This window comes from Antechinus flavipes, chromosome 6, assembly GCF_016432865.1.
Source record: "Antechinus flavipes isolate AdamAnt ecotype Samford, QLD, Australia chromosome 6, AdamAnt_v2, whole genome shotgun sequence".
NCBI classification, from domain to species: domain Eukaryota; kingdom Metazoa; phylum Chordata; class Mammalia; order Dasyuromorphia; family Dasyuridae; genus Antechinus; species Antechinus flavipes.
The window spans coordinates 139,506,138-139,518,611 of record NC_067403.1 but is presented as its reverse complement, the minus strand read 5'-3'; the positions used below and the strand labels follow the sequence as shown (position 1 = coordinate 139,518,611).

The following is a 12,474-nucleotide window of genomic DNA, read 5'->3' as shown; positions in this document are numbered from 1 at the left end:
ATTGAAAAGACAAGCAACATTATCTATCATACAGCTATTTCATGAAAAACATATTTCTACATTATTAACCTTATTACCAAAAAAAGCAAAACAAAAACATAGGAAAAAATGTTTCATTTTGCCCCCAGTCTCTATTAGTTCTTTAGCTGGAAGTGGATAGTGCTTTTCATCATGAGTACTTTGGAATACCTTGGGGATCACTGTATTGATCAAAATTGCTGTTTTTCATAGTTGATTATCATTAAAATATTAGTTACTGCTTTTACTTATATTTTAAAAAAATAACTGTTTTAAATACAAAGTGCCCTTATTTATAAGAACACAAAAGGACCTCCAAAGTTCTCATGAGGAATCTAAGATGCAAAAAAATTAAAATTACTTGGCCAAAGTCACAAAACTGACAGTTGGGTCAGGAAGAAAAATAAAACCTCTTGTCCAATGTTCTTTCCTCCATATATGAAGAAACAAGACCTCTAGTCCAATATTCTCCCATCCCATAATATGCAGCTTCTTGTTACAGGAGTATGTGTATGTTGGGAAATAAGATACATGAAAGAAGAATTTTTAAAATGGGCTTTAAATTACTAAGTCTAAAGAAGCAAATTAAATTGTAAGATAGGAATCAAGGTTTCTTTCCCTATGAATAATCAAGAATTTATCTAATCCCTGAAGGCAACCCAAAGTCTTTCTGCCTATCACCTCTTTCCTGACCCACAAGCCATCACAGACATAGGGAATCCCTATGACTATCATTTAATTCAAATTGACCCCACCCTTCTGTATTTGCATACATATATGATTTTAGCCAGATGATAATAAAGCAAAAATAGGAAAGAACCTACTAAAAAATCCCTAACATATTCTTCTCAGGGAAGCCAAGATAATTAAAGTAAATTATTTATTCCACCTATTTGGCAATGCCTCTTTTCAAGGGTCAGATTTCAAATTTTATGCTACACAATAGTAGAAAAGTAGAATCTCTTTATTGACACAATTTTTTATTAACACACAATGATTAAAATGCCCTTTTGACTCCCACTGTCCCCTAAAAAGACTGCGCATCTTCATGTCTACCTTTTGCATAAAAACAATTGATTATTGGAGAAGGCCTTCCAAAAAAAAAATGATAAAGAATGTTAGATAGTATGTCCATCTTGCCTGTAAAAGAAATTCACCCTTCTTTTGTTAACAAGCTCATTGTATTATAACCCTACCCCCACCCATACACATACACCCCCAACAACCTCCCAAGATCTCCTTTATCCTTACCTACCAGGAAGCTTCTTAAAGAGTCTATATATTGGGGGGTCCTGATAAGCTTTTTCACCAGAAGGATTTCTGTCCAATCTTTGATTGCTTGTGGAAAAAAGAGTGATTCCAGGATTCTTTAGGCATAGCTCTTGTTCTGGAGCTTGTTGAGGGAAGAACATAGCAGAAGTGAAAGAATGCATGTCAAATAAAAGGATGGGAAATTAAAAAAAAAAATATATATATATATATATATATATATCTAACATTTAAAACAATCCATACCCAGACTTGGCATGGGAAAGCATCTTTAGATACTTACTTTGAGGAGCTGATAAATCTGAACAAAGTTGGGGATTCCCTTGGGAATGACTTGGTGGCTGTTCAAGCAGCCAGTCCTTCATGAACATGGCCCGTTCCTGCTCAAAGCAGCGACGCTAAGAAAGTTAGGCATCATAGTGAGTAGGGTGGTGAGTCCATCCCATTCAGTCCCATCCCTTCTTCTGCACAAAGCTACATATCTCCAAACCCAATCTCTCTCAGACAGATTCCTTTACCCTCTACTTCTCCATAAACCAGACAAAACCTCAATATACCTACTTCATGCCCCAGACGGATGGCAGCCTCTGTAAAACGATGCCGTTCTAATTCAAAATTAGCCTGCTGCCGAGCAAATAGTGCCTTTGCCTCCTGAAGCTGCAGCTGCTCTTCCAAGAAATATGAGCCTGTGGTGTCTTGGGGAAGTTCCTCTGCTTGGTTTATCTGGTCCTGAAGATAGAAAGGAATGGAGAGGATCCTCCTCTCTTCACATGCACAGGCTCCAGCTGCCCAGTCCTCTTTCTCTCTCAACTCACCTGGAAGCACTGTTGTTGCCACACAATCAGGTCCCGGCTCTGCTGGATCTCCTGACGCAGTTGAGCCAACTCTTTATCCTGATCTGTGATGATAGTCATGGGGTCCCTGCAGAGGCATTCTTCTGAGGCTGGGGAAAGAAGATACCATCAGGCACTATAGAAGCTCTAAGCAAACCAGGGTCATGAGGGAAGAGCAGTGGCACCTCTGATACTATCTTTTGGACCTTGGGCAAATCACTTCCTGGGTACCTTCAACTATAAAGAGAGGGGGAAATGAACTGAATGGCCTCTGAAGTCCTTTATGGATTAATCTTATAAACATCAAAAGCATGAACCTACCACACACACACACCCCTCATAATTATGAGGTCCTTGAAATTAGGAAGACCTTACCATTTCCTTTCAGCCTTTCTACTTCCTTTTTGAGGGAATTCCAGTGTTCCCATATTATATCACCATTGTCAACTGCAGCTCCTTCTCCATTATCCTCCTAGGGCATTAGAAAAGGGAAGAGGGAAGGAAGTAAAGCTAGACAGAAAACAGATCCTAGAAGATGCCAAAGGTGATGTCTCTGGAAATTCTAGGCAGAATTCCTCTAAACAGGAAACCAAGGAATATCCAACAGCAGTTATAGCTTTAAAAAGACTCAACACATATATACTCAAGAAAGATCCTGATCTGAGATACCCAGAAAGCCTCTGCCCTTCACCCTCAGCCCCCCTTCTTCAAAGATGCTCACAGAAGGGTCACTTTGAGGGAGATTCAGAAGATTGATCACATCCCTATCCAATTGGCCTAAAAACTGTTTCATTTTTTTATTCTCCTGGGAAATTTCTGCAACTTGTTGTTCTAGGTTTGCCACCACAGTCCGGAACAGCTCTCCTTCCTTCCTACAAGATGGAAAGAAAGGGAAAAAATAAACAAAATGGAGATAGGATGAATAATCACACCTATCTTACAGGGTTACTGTGAAGATCAAATGAAGTAGATGTAAAGTGCTTTGTAAACCTTAAAGTATTATATAAACATTAGTAATTATAACAAAGAGCCACCCATTCCATCACCTTAAGTCAAGCCCTCTCAGAACCCATGTTTCTGTGTCCCTTACTTGTTGTCAGCCTTGTCTGCCCTCCACTGGGTCCGCTTTCCATCCATCCAGTTCAAGGTATTGAGAATGTCAATAGCTAATGTAATAAGCAAAAAGAAACCATGTGAGAGTGGCTTTTTTTGGATTTTCCTTCCAGGTAGAAGTCAGCAAATGCTAACACAGATTAGGCAGGTAGAAAGCTAGCTTCAAAGCCAAAGAAATTTAAGACCCATATACTGGCAAAGTGATTCTAGGTAAGTCACATAACCTCTAAATCCCCTAAGCAATTTTTTATGATCATGAGCTGCACTGAAAATAGAGTTCCCTAAACTCTTGAAATCACACATCTAGGCCCCTCCCATCCCCTGAAGATCCTTTCCAAAGAAAAGGAAAAGATTTCTGGCCATATCTCTAACTGTGCCCATGAGACTTGTGTTAGTCCTTTTTTTTTTTTCCTGAATTCCACTTCCATCTCAGGACTTTCTCTAGCCTAGCATCTATGTCTCCTTCCCCAACTTACAAGCCCTTTTGTCTCGCCGTTCTCCAAGCACCTGGACTTTCTCCTTGAGCTTCCATAGCTCTTGCTCCTTCTTCTTCAGCTGGTGATCATACAGTGTTCCCTGGGTAGTCAACAATAGCTGTAACCGCTTCACCTGGAGAGGTGAGGTCATGAAAAGCCATAATTTGAAGGAGAAGAAAAAATTATTTCATCCTTCCAGGTTCAAAGGGGGAGATTCAACCTCAGACACAAGTGCTGAAGCCTTCTCTCTCTATTTCTTTGGATCAAAACCTGATCTAGTACCTCTTCTTGTTCCTTGTCCAGCTCATACTGCAGTCTTTGATTCTGATCCAGGAGTTCTTGCTCTCTGACCTCCACAGCAGCAATCTTGTCCTTACACATCTCCACCTGGGCCTAGAGTCAGATATACAAGGATATATTCTCCTCTCTGCCCTAAGTGCACAGTCTCTGTCTCTAATTCTTTATAATACATAGGACACAGCAACTTTGAGTAAGCAGAGAAGAGAAGAATTCCACCCTCTAAGCCCCCTCCCCCACACACACACATGCTTAAAATGGTGGGTAGTTTTTAATGTCTGAGGGACTCTCTCCTTAAGCCCACTCTACTTTTTCTGTCTCCTACAGATATGGAAAATAGCTGCTCTCCATATCTAGAGTAATTAGGACTCAAAGAGAGTGTTCCATTACCCTCAGTTTTCTCTTTTTTGCAAATAACAGTTTTAAGCATTTCCACATTTGCTATTCTTTTTTATAAGATTTTGAAGTGGAAAATCCCTTCAGTCATTAGATAAAAACTTAGGAAAAGTTATATCATGGGATTGGGGAGAAGGAATAGGAGTAGTAATAATATTTATATAGTGCTTTAACATTTTCATTTATTATCATATTATCAAATTTTTATTATCACAGCAACCCTGAGGAGATATCTTCATTTCACTGATGAGGAAACTAAGGCAGTTAGTTAAAAAGTGCTTATATGTTAACATTTGACATTGGTATAGTTACTTGTTGTTTCAAAAACACTAATATCTACCTATCTCTCCAACAAATTAAGGTCATAAATAAACATCTGGAGACCAAGAAAACCATCTAATTCAAACCTCTCACTTTCTGAATGAAGGAGAAAAATGAAGCTCATTACACAGGTATAATGTCAGAGTCTAAGTGTTCTGGTTCTCAAAAGAGTGTTCTTCAAAAGCAATCCTAAAGTTTCTTTCTCTGGACATTTTTAGTGCATATAAATCTCTGTCTCTAGCTGATGAGTCCATTGTCTCAGGAGTAGACTAATCAAAGGCCCTGTGCTCATTCTCACCTGGAGTTGGCTTTGTCGACCTCTAAGGGAATCCAATTCTCCAGCCCTCTTCAACTTATCTTTCTCCATGTAGAGGTTCAATTGGTCTTTGTGGAGTTGTTGGATAATCTAGGAAAGAAGGAGGAGTTCCTAGGAGGTCCCCTTTTGGCTATGGTGGGGGTGGGAGAGTCCAGGAATAAGAAATAGAGGAATCTTCAGTTCCAATCAAAAGACAAACCTCATAACTAGAGTGAGCCAACCTCCCCCTCCCCCCCCCAACAGGACCTCGAGAAGGGTGAGGGGGTAACCAAGCAACAGAAAGAGCTCTTTGAAATGTCCTCACAATCAATCCTCTTACCTCATTAAAAAAAAGTGCCATACCCCTCCAGCCCTAGTTTCCAGGACACAGCATTCGAAAGACATGCATTGGGTGGTGCAGAATCTCTAGAACAATCATGGAGGAAAGCCCAGCTATCTTTAATGTCTACATGAGAATCAGGAAGGCAAAGAAAGGTATAGCTACAATGTTAAGGGTTAAAGGAACAGTTTCAATTCTTATTTGGTGGGAAGAGGAGATGGCCCAGGATGTGGGGAAAGGGGAATAACATTATAGAGAAGAAAGAAGGTCCCCAGTAGCCAAAATTCCCTCGCCATTACCTGAAGACAAAGTTAAGCACTTTGGTGCACCTTGATGTTGATGAAGTCAAAAGGAACAGGCCAGGTAAGACTACCAAAGGAAAAGTCAAATCTCTGTAAATCAAGCACAAGTCACAGGATCTAAAAACTGCTCAGGCATCTTATTATCCCTCTTAAATTCCATTCCCTCTCTCCCTAAACTCTTCAGTCTCCCTCTCAAGCCATTCTCTAATTTCTCACCTCCACACAGTTGTTAAAGTTCACTTTATATCCAGTTTAACTCAGTAACAAAACTTCGACTAAACTCTCTCAAAAATTCAGCCAACACCTGAAAGCATTATTGTCCAAACCTAGCTCATTTAAGACCCACTTACCTCTTCCATTGGCTACCTCCCCACACTTAAAATTGTTGTTGTCCTTCATTCTCAAAGAGGACCAGAAAATCGGGAAGGTGATTTCATGACATGCAAATGAATTGGTAGGAGAAAAAGTTTGGTCAACCAACTCCTAAGTTGAAAGGTAAAAGAAGCTAAAGAGAAAGAAAAGCAGTTGGCAGGGGAAGTAACGAGCAGGAAGTTTGCTTCCTTGTTCCCCTTTAACCCTCTCCCCTTCAACGTGGAAAGCAATATCTCTGGGCTCATAATTCTTTCATTTGACAGATACATATTACAGGGGAACCCTGAAACTGTCCTGACTTTGGGCATTGGGGAACTCTCCTTGCACTATGGAGAAACTCTCCTCTGGGAGAAGCCAGCTTCAGTGAATCAAGATAAAGTGGTTTCATTTGGTTATCTTGGTGGGACTAGTTGCACCCTCTATTGAGTCCAGGACTATTCCTACTTAGTCCAAACTTAAATGGTCTCATTTAGCTGGAAAGCTAGACTTGATATTTCTTATTGATTTCTATTGATCTGAAAATTAGCTCAGGACCACTCCCAGTAAGTGGTTTCATTCAACTTGAAATCTAGGCCTGGGGGCAGACAACATTGAAGGAATCTTATTCAAATGAAACTTATCTCAGATTTCCTTATAAAAACATGCAATTTTAAACTCATAATTTGCAAAGGCCCAAAAGCAGACCATGCCAAGCCAAGGGACTACTCCTTGGCATAACTTCCTGTGAGGACCCTTGCCCATTGAGAAGACATTCTCTTCTCAGCATTAACTTCTTTTTATCTCTCTACCAGGATTTCTCTGCTAGATCTTTACTTCTCTGGTAGGACCTTGCCACTGAGGAAGTCAGCCTCCTAGCAAAAGCTGACTTCTCATCCAACAATAAACTTTCTTTTTGTCTGTCTAACTTTTCAGGTTCGTGAATTCTTTCATGTTGAACTTGTGCGCTGACCAGTAGGAATTCCCACAACTCTCTGACTGCCACTAACCTCATCACATTCGTTCATAATAAATTTGTTAGATGTCCACTACACATAAAGCACTGGTCTTGGTGCTGGAGAAGATACGAGAGGAAAAAAAGGAAAGGGAGGGAGGAAAGGGAGGAAGGAAGAAAGGAGGGAAGGAAGAGAAAGAAGGGAGGGAAGGGAGGGAGGAAGGAAGGGAAATGAGAAAGGAAGGAAGAGAGGAAGGAAGGAAAGGAGGGAGGGAGAAAAGGAAGGAGGGAGGAAGGGAGAGAGAGAGAGAGAAGAAAAGAGAAGGAAGGAGGAGAGAGATTGAGAAGGGGGGAAGGAAGGGAAAGAAATCTCTGACTTGAAGAAGTTTGCAGCCTAGTCCTGAAGGATGTGATGAAGTTTTTACCTAAGATTTGTCTATTTCCTCATCATCCACTCTTTTGAATTATTTATTCTAATTTTTTTTCTATTAGCATAGAAAAGTTACTTTCCAGGACAGCAATGATCTCCTTACAAATTGAAAAATTCTTACTGGTCTGCTCCCTCAGTTTCTTCAGTTCTTAGTATTATTCTTTCCTTGGCTTCCAGGCCCCATTTTCTTTTTCTTATCCTACTTCTCTAACCACTTTTCTTTCATTCCTTTGCTGGCTCTCTTTATTTTTCCAAACATTTAATGTTAATGATAAAGGTAGGATAGATATATGTAGAGGGCAAGAACTCTGAAAAGGTATACTTAAGGCTCAGTATGATTGATTTAACGCTATAACAAGATATTAACTCAATGGGATTGATGAGATAATTGATTCCCTAGTGATAGAATGATTGGCCTATACTCAGTATGATGACTTGATTTAATTTTAATAAAGTATTTAAGAGGTAAGAAGTCAGAGCAGAGACTGAGATGTACAAACTGCTGACTGACACTGCTGAGGCACACTGGGAGACTGAAGGAGATAATAAAGACTCTAGACTTTATTCCTGACTATTCTTGTAATTATTCTGCTGAAACCCAGGCTGGTCCAAAGGCTCTCCAGAAAACTAGCCTGGATATTACATTATGGCATGTGAATGTAGGGCACAAGAAGCATAAGAATTATAAGAACCACCAGAGCTTTTTGTGAGAAGGATCCTTCCAGAGTTCTTTCAGTAACCCACAGGGAAGGAAAGGAAGAAGAGCCCCAGGAAGACTTTTTTTAGTCGGGGTAATTAAATGGGCCAACACATCAAAGGGCCAAGCTAGAAGTCTGATGAGAGACTTAAATGCCTGTTCTGACTATAGTCTTCTTCTCTATTTGAAAGTTTGCCTCCATCAACACCTGCTACAACCATCTAGAGGTGATAGTGCTACTTGCATTCCTCAGTGTGAGGACCATGTTGGGGGAGGGGAGAGGAGAATAACAGCAAAAAAACAAAACAAAAAAAAAAAACTGGGAATTGTTAAGGGACAGGTCCATTCTCTAAGAGCCTCCACAGCTGTGGATTATAACATCTGAAGGAGTTGCAAAGTAGCCTTTGCTGACACAGGTGTTGTGGACTGGGAATGAGATAAATTGGAGGCAGAGGGAAGAGCAAAGAGGTCAGACAATGCAATGGCCTCCCATTCAGAGAGGTCAGAGAACAGCAATTACCTCTCAGTCTCCTTGTATCATCCTCTCACAAGACAAGATCTATTCTGCAGGTCTGGATTGGATCTCCAGCAGCCACTGTCAGGTGGCTCCTGTATATACCAACAGCTTCCGTGTATTCCAACAAATATAGATAAAGCGTTCATTAAGCATTTACTCTGTTCTAAGAAATATACCAAGAACTGGGGATACAAATACCAATAAGCAAAATAGACTCTGAGGTCAAGAAGCTTTCATTCCAAAGAAAGAATGTAATATAAAGTGGAGTTAATTGGAAAGGGATAGTTAAATGAGATGCTGGATCGAGTGCTAAGCCTGGAATCAGGAAGACTCACCTTCCTGAGTTTAAGTCTTGACCTCAGACATTTGCTAGCTGTGTAACCTGGCAAGCCACTTAAATCTTGTTTTCCTCAGTTTATTTGTAAAAGGAGCTAGAGAAGAAAAGGGCAAACAAATTGCATTCTCTTTACCCCAAGAAAACACCAAAAGAGATCATAGAAAGTCAGAACTGATTGATATGACCTAACAACAAGAAGCTGGAAAGAGGTGAGAGGGGAAGGTGTATTGTCAAAAGAAAATGTAAAAGCTCATCAGAGTCCAGTGTGGCTGCAGTGGAGTGGGAGTAGGAAGGGGGCAGTAAGAATGATGTGGAGATATTAGGAAATCCTGTCACTCACCTCTTTCTCTACACTTTTTACTTTGACAAACTCATTAATTTCCAAGACTTTCATGGCAGCATGGATATTACCCAGATCTCTGTCTCAAGCCCTGATCTCCTTCTAAGGTTTCAAACTGCTTAGAGGATATCTCTGTCTCTCTGGAACTCCAAAATATTCAAAAGTAAATATTTATCCTTCCTTTCAAAAACAAACAAAACAAAACAAAAAACCTTGTTCTTTCTTCTTTATTTCTCTATTTCTGTCAATTCACATCCAGGAATTTAAGTTTGACAACTTTTTGCTAACCTTTAACTCCTTTTTTTCATATTCATTCAGTTACCAAGTCCTGTAGATTGTACCCCTGGCCTATTTCTCTGGAACCATGCTCTCCTCTCCAATATCATGGCCTCAGTAATAAAAAAGCTCTTATAATTATTTATTGATTCCCTATTCAAGTCTCTTTAATGGTTTACAATTTCTCCCAAATGTAGTTTGAGCTCCTTGGTTTGATGTTGAAGGCCTTCCACAATTTAGTACCACTCCACATTTCTACTTTATTTCATTTTACTACCTTCCATATCTGTCCTAAAGAATTCTCATCATTTTGTCTTATTTTTTCCCATTTCCACACCTTTGACTCATATTGTTACCTATTACTGACTAGTCTTCCCTCATCTGCAAGTAAATAAATAAATTAAAGATAATTAAAATCAAAGCTCAAATGCTACCCTATCCTCCAAAAAAGTTTTCCATGTTCCCTACCTAGTTAATGATCTTTCTCTAATTAGACCTCATTTAGTACCTAGTTTATACCTCTTATATATTTATTGTGTATTATGGTTATTTGTCAATTGACCCTTTGTCAATAAATGAATTGTGAGCTCCACATAATCAGACACTATATGTCTATGTTCTTCCCCCAATATTTAATACATAGTACATTATGTGGCAGCTGGTATGGGTGAGTAAGTAGGTGTATGTGTATGATGGATAGAGTATTGGACTTGAATGCAGGAAGATCTGTGTTTGTTTGAATTCTGCCTCAAAGACATTTAGTAATTTGAGTGACACTGGGAAAGTCATTTAACTTCTCATCTTCAATTTACTTATCTATAAAATTGGATTAATAGCAATACCTGCCTCAGCTTGTTGAGTATCACATTTGATTTTCCCCTCTTTAGTTTAATGACTAGATGTGTGGGGGCTTTACTTTCCTAAGAGTTAAAACAAAGCTCTCTAGACCAAGGGTTCTTAACTTGGAGTCTATGAACTTTTAAAATATATTAATAATTATATTTCAGTATGATTATTTTTTCCTTTGTAATCCTATCTATTTTATTTTATATATTTTAACATATTATTGTGAATAGGAATATCGTGTCCTTGGCCCCAGACTACCCAAAGGTGGAAGATACAAAGAAGGTTAAGAACCCCTCTTCTAGGCACTGTGCTAAAAGAGACATGGTCTAAAAGTTCACCGTTCTTCTATTAAGAAAGATTGTAGCATCTCAGTTGAGAACTCCAGCTGGATCCAGATCTTAAAATAGTAGGAACATCATTCAAAACCTTTCAGTCAATATAGTCACAATGGGCAACAACCAACAACAGTCTCAGGCAACATAGAGCAAAATCAAGCAGAGAGAACATCTCACAAGAGAGCAGCATAAGGCCCAGGTCTTGGGGAATCAATGCAAAGACTTCACTAGAAGACTTTTTTGGCTGACCCTGTAAAATTGGAAATGTGTTTCCCTTCTATATATGTAGTCTGGCTACACATTTCCTGTATTTATGCATGTTTCCTATATGTCCCTACTGTTATTGATGATATATTGATAGGATATTTTTAGGAAGCTTTGCCCCAGGTTTATTGGGGAGAGGGATAATTGCTACTTTTCCTTTTATGCTATTTTATTACATGACTGCATTAAATTAAATGTGTCTTCTTTTTAAAGTATTTCAAAATTATATAACAATATCTTATGGTAATAATAATTAAATTTATATATCACTTACTAAGTGTTTTACAATTATTAATTCATTTTATCCTCATAACAACAGTGAGAAGTAGGTGCTACTATTATCCTAATTTTACAGGTGAAAAAAAGTAGCATGTGTCTAAGATCAAATTTGAATTCCAGTCTTCCTGACTCCCTGACTTAACACTCTATACAGCATACCACCTAGTTGCCTCTACAACAAAATAACAGCAAAAATGAATACATTTGGGGAGCTCATGAGCTTTTCTTCAACCTGAGACTCCCTTCTCAGAGGGACCTATTATACCCCATTTGATACATAACATTGATAATAAGCATCCTGAATAATCATATATGGAGTATCATTTTCAGGCATGCCATGTCTTAAGGACATTAGTAAGATGTAAGAGAGTATCAAATGACAACAATAAGCTGAAGAACCTTGAGTCCATGAAGGAAATGGAAATGATTATCCTGGAGAAGACTCAAGGAGGATATGTCTTCAAGTATATGAATGGCTGTCAAGTAGACCAGGGATCAGAATAATTTTGTTTGACCCCAGTTTGCTATATGCAAAGAGCAGATGAGGAAAGGTGGAAAGAGTTCAATTTAGACTGGATGTCAGGAAAAATCATAACTAAAAACTTCTTAAAACTTAAAGCTGCTCAAAAATAGGATGAGCTTATTAAAGAGATGCTTGGTGTTCCATACTTAAAGGTCTTCAAGCAAAGAATTTTATAACCTATTTTGCATATGGGTTGAACTAGAGTCAATGAAGTCCCTTACAACTTTCACATACCATGATTCCATGAGTTGCATAAGATAAGATGGAATTCTTCAAGAGGGCAGATTGTTAGGCTGCTAGTTGAAAAGACTACATGTAGAATATCAGTCTTGCCTGGGTTTTCTCTTTAGCTTATTTTCTTTTTAGCTCTTTGTAGGAGTTGAACAGGAGAAATCAATATTGTAATTTAGCCTGGGACCAAAGGTTACCAAATCTTCAGACAAGGGAACATATACAACCTATTGAATAGTTGAAGGATGCTTTCAGACATTGTTGTTCAGTCTTTGAATCAGAGCTCAGGCCAGGCAAATGATGCTTTGCATTGCAAAGGAATGAGAGTCATACAACTTGGCATTTCTATGCTAGGATATAGAATGCAGCTTTTAAAAAAAGGGACAAGATGGGAAGAAGTTAGAGGGCCAGGAATACTTCCTTTCTGCACTTGTAA

At 38.8% G+C, this 12,474-nt stretch overlaps 1 protein-coding gene across 2 annotated transcripts; it reads right to left on the bottom strand.

The window, feature by feature from the left end:
• Positions 1–964: 964 nt before the first annotated feature.
• Positions 965–5,269, bottom strand: LOC127542011 (afadin- and alpha-actinin-binding protein B-like). 2 transcript variants are annotated; one of them, XM_051967441.1, is made up of 11 exons: positions 5,022–5,269; positions 3,992–4,102; positions 3,710–3,842; positions 3,211–3,286; positions 2,842–2,992; positions 2,496–2,592; positions 2,103–2,230; positions 1,849–2,016; positions 1,571–1,685; positions 1,270–1,411; positions 965–1,109 (listed from the first exon to the last, which is right to left on the bottom strand). In XM_051967441.1, the coding sequence occupies exons 1-11, from the start codon at positions 5,088–5,090 to the stop codon at positions 1,046–1,048; spliced, it is 1,254 nt and encodes a 417-aa protein (XP_051823401.1). In that variant the 5' UTR covers positions 5,091–5,269; the 3' UTR covers positions 965–1,045. The 2 variants fall into 2 exon arrangements, with proteins under 2 accessions (XP_051823401.1, XP_051823402.1); XM_051967442.1 differs by having other exon boundaries at positions 1,274–1,411.
• Positions 5,270–12,474: the final 7,205 nt, after the last annotated feature.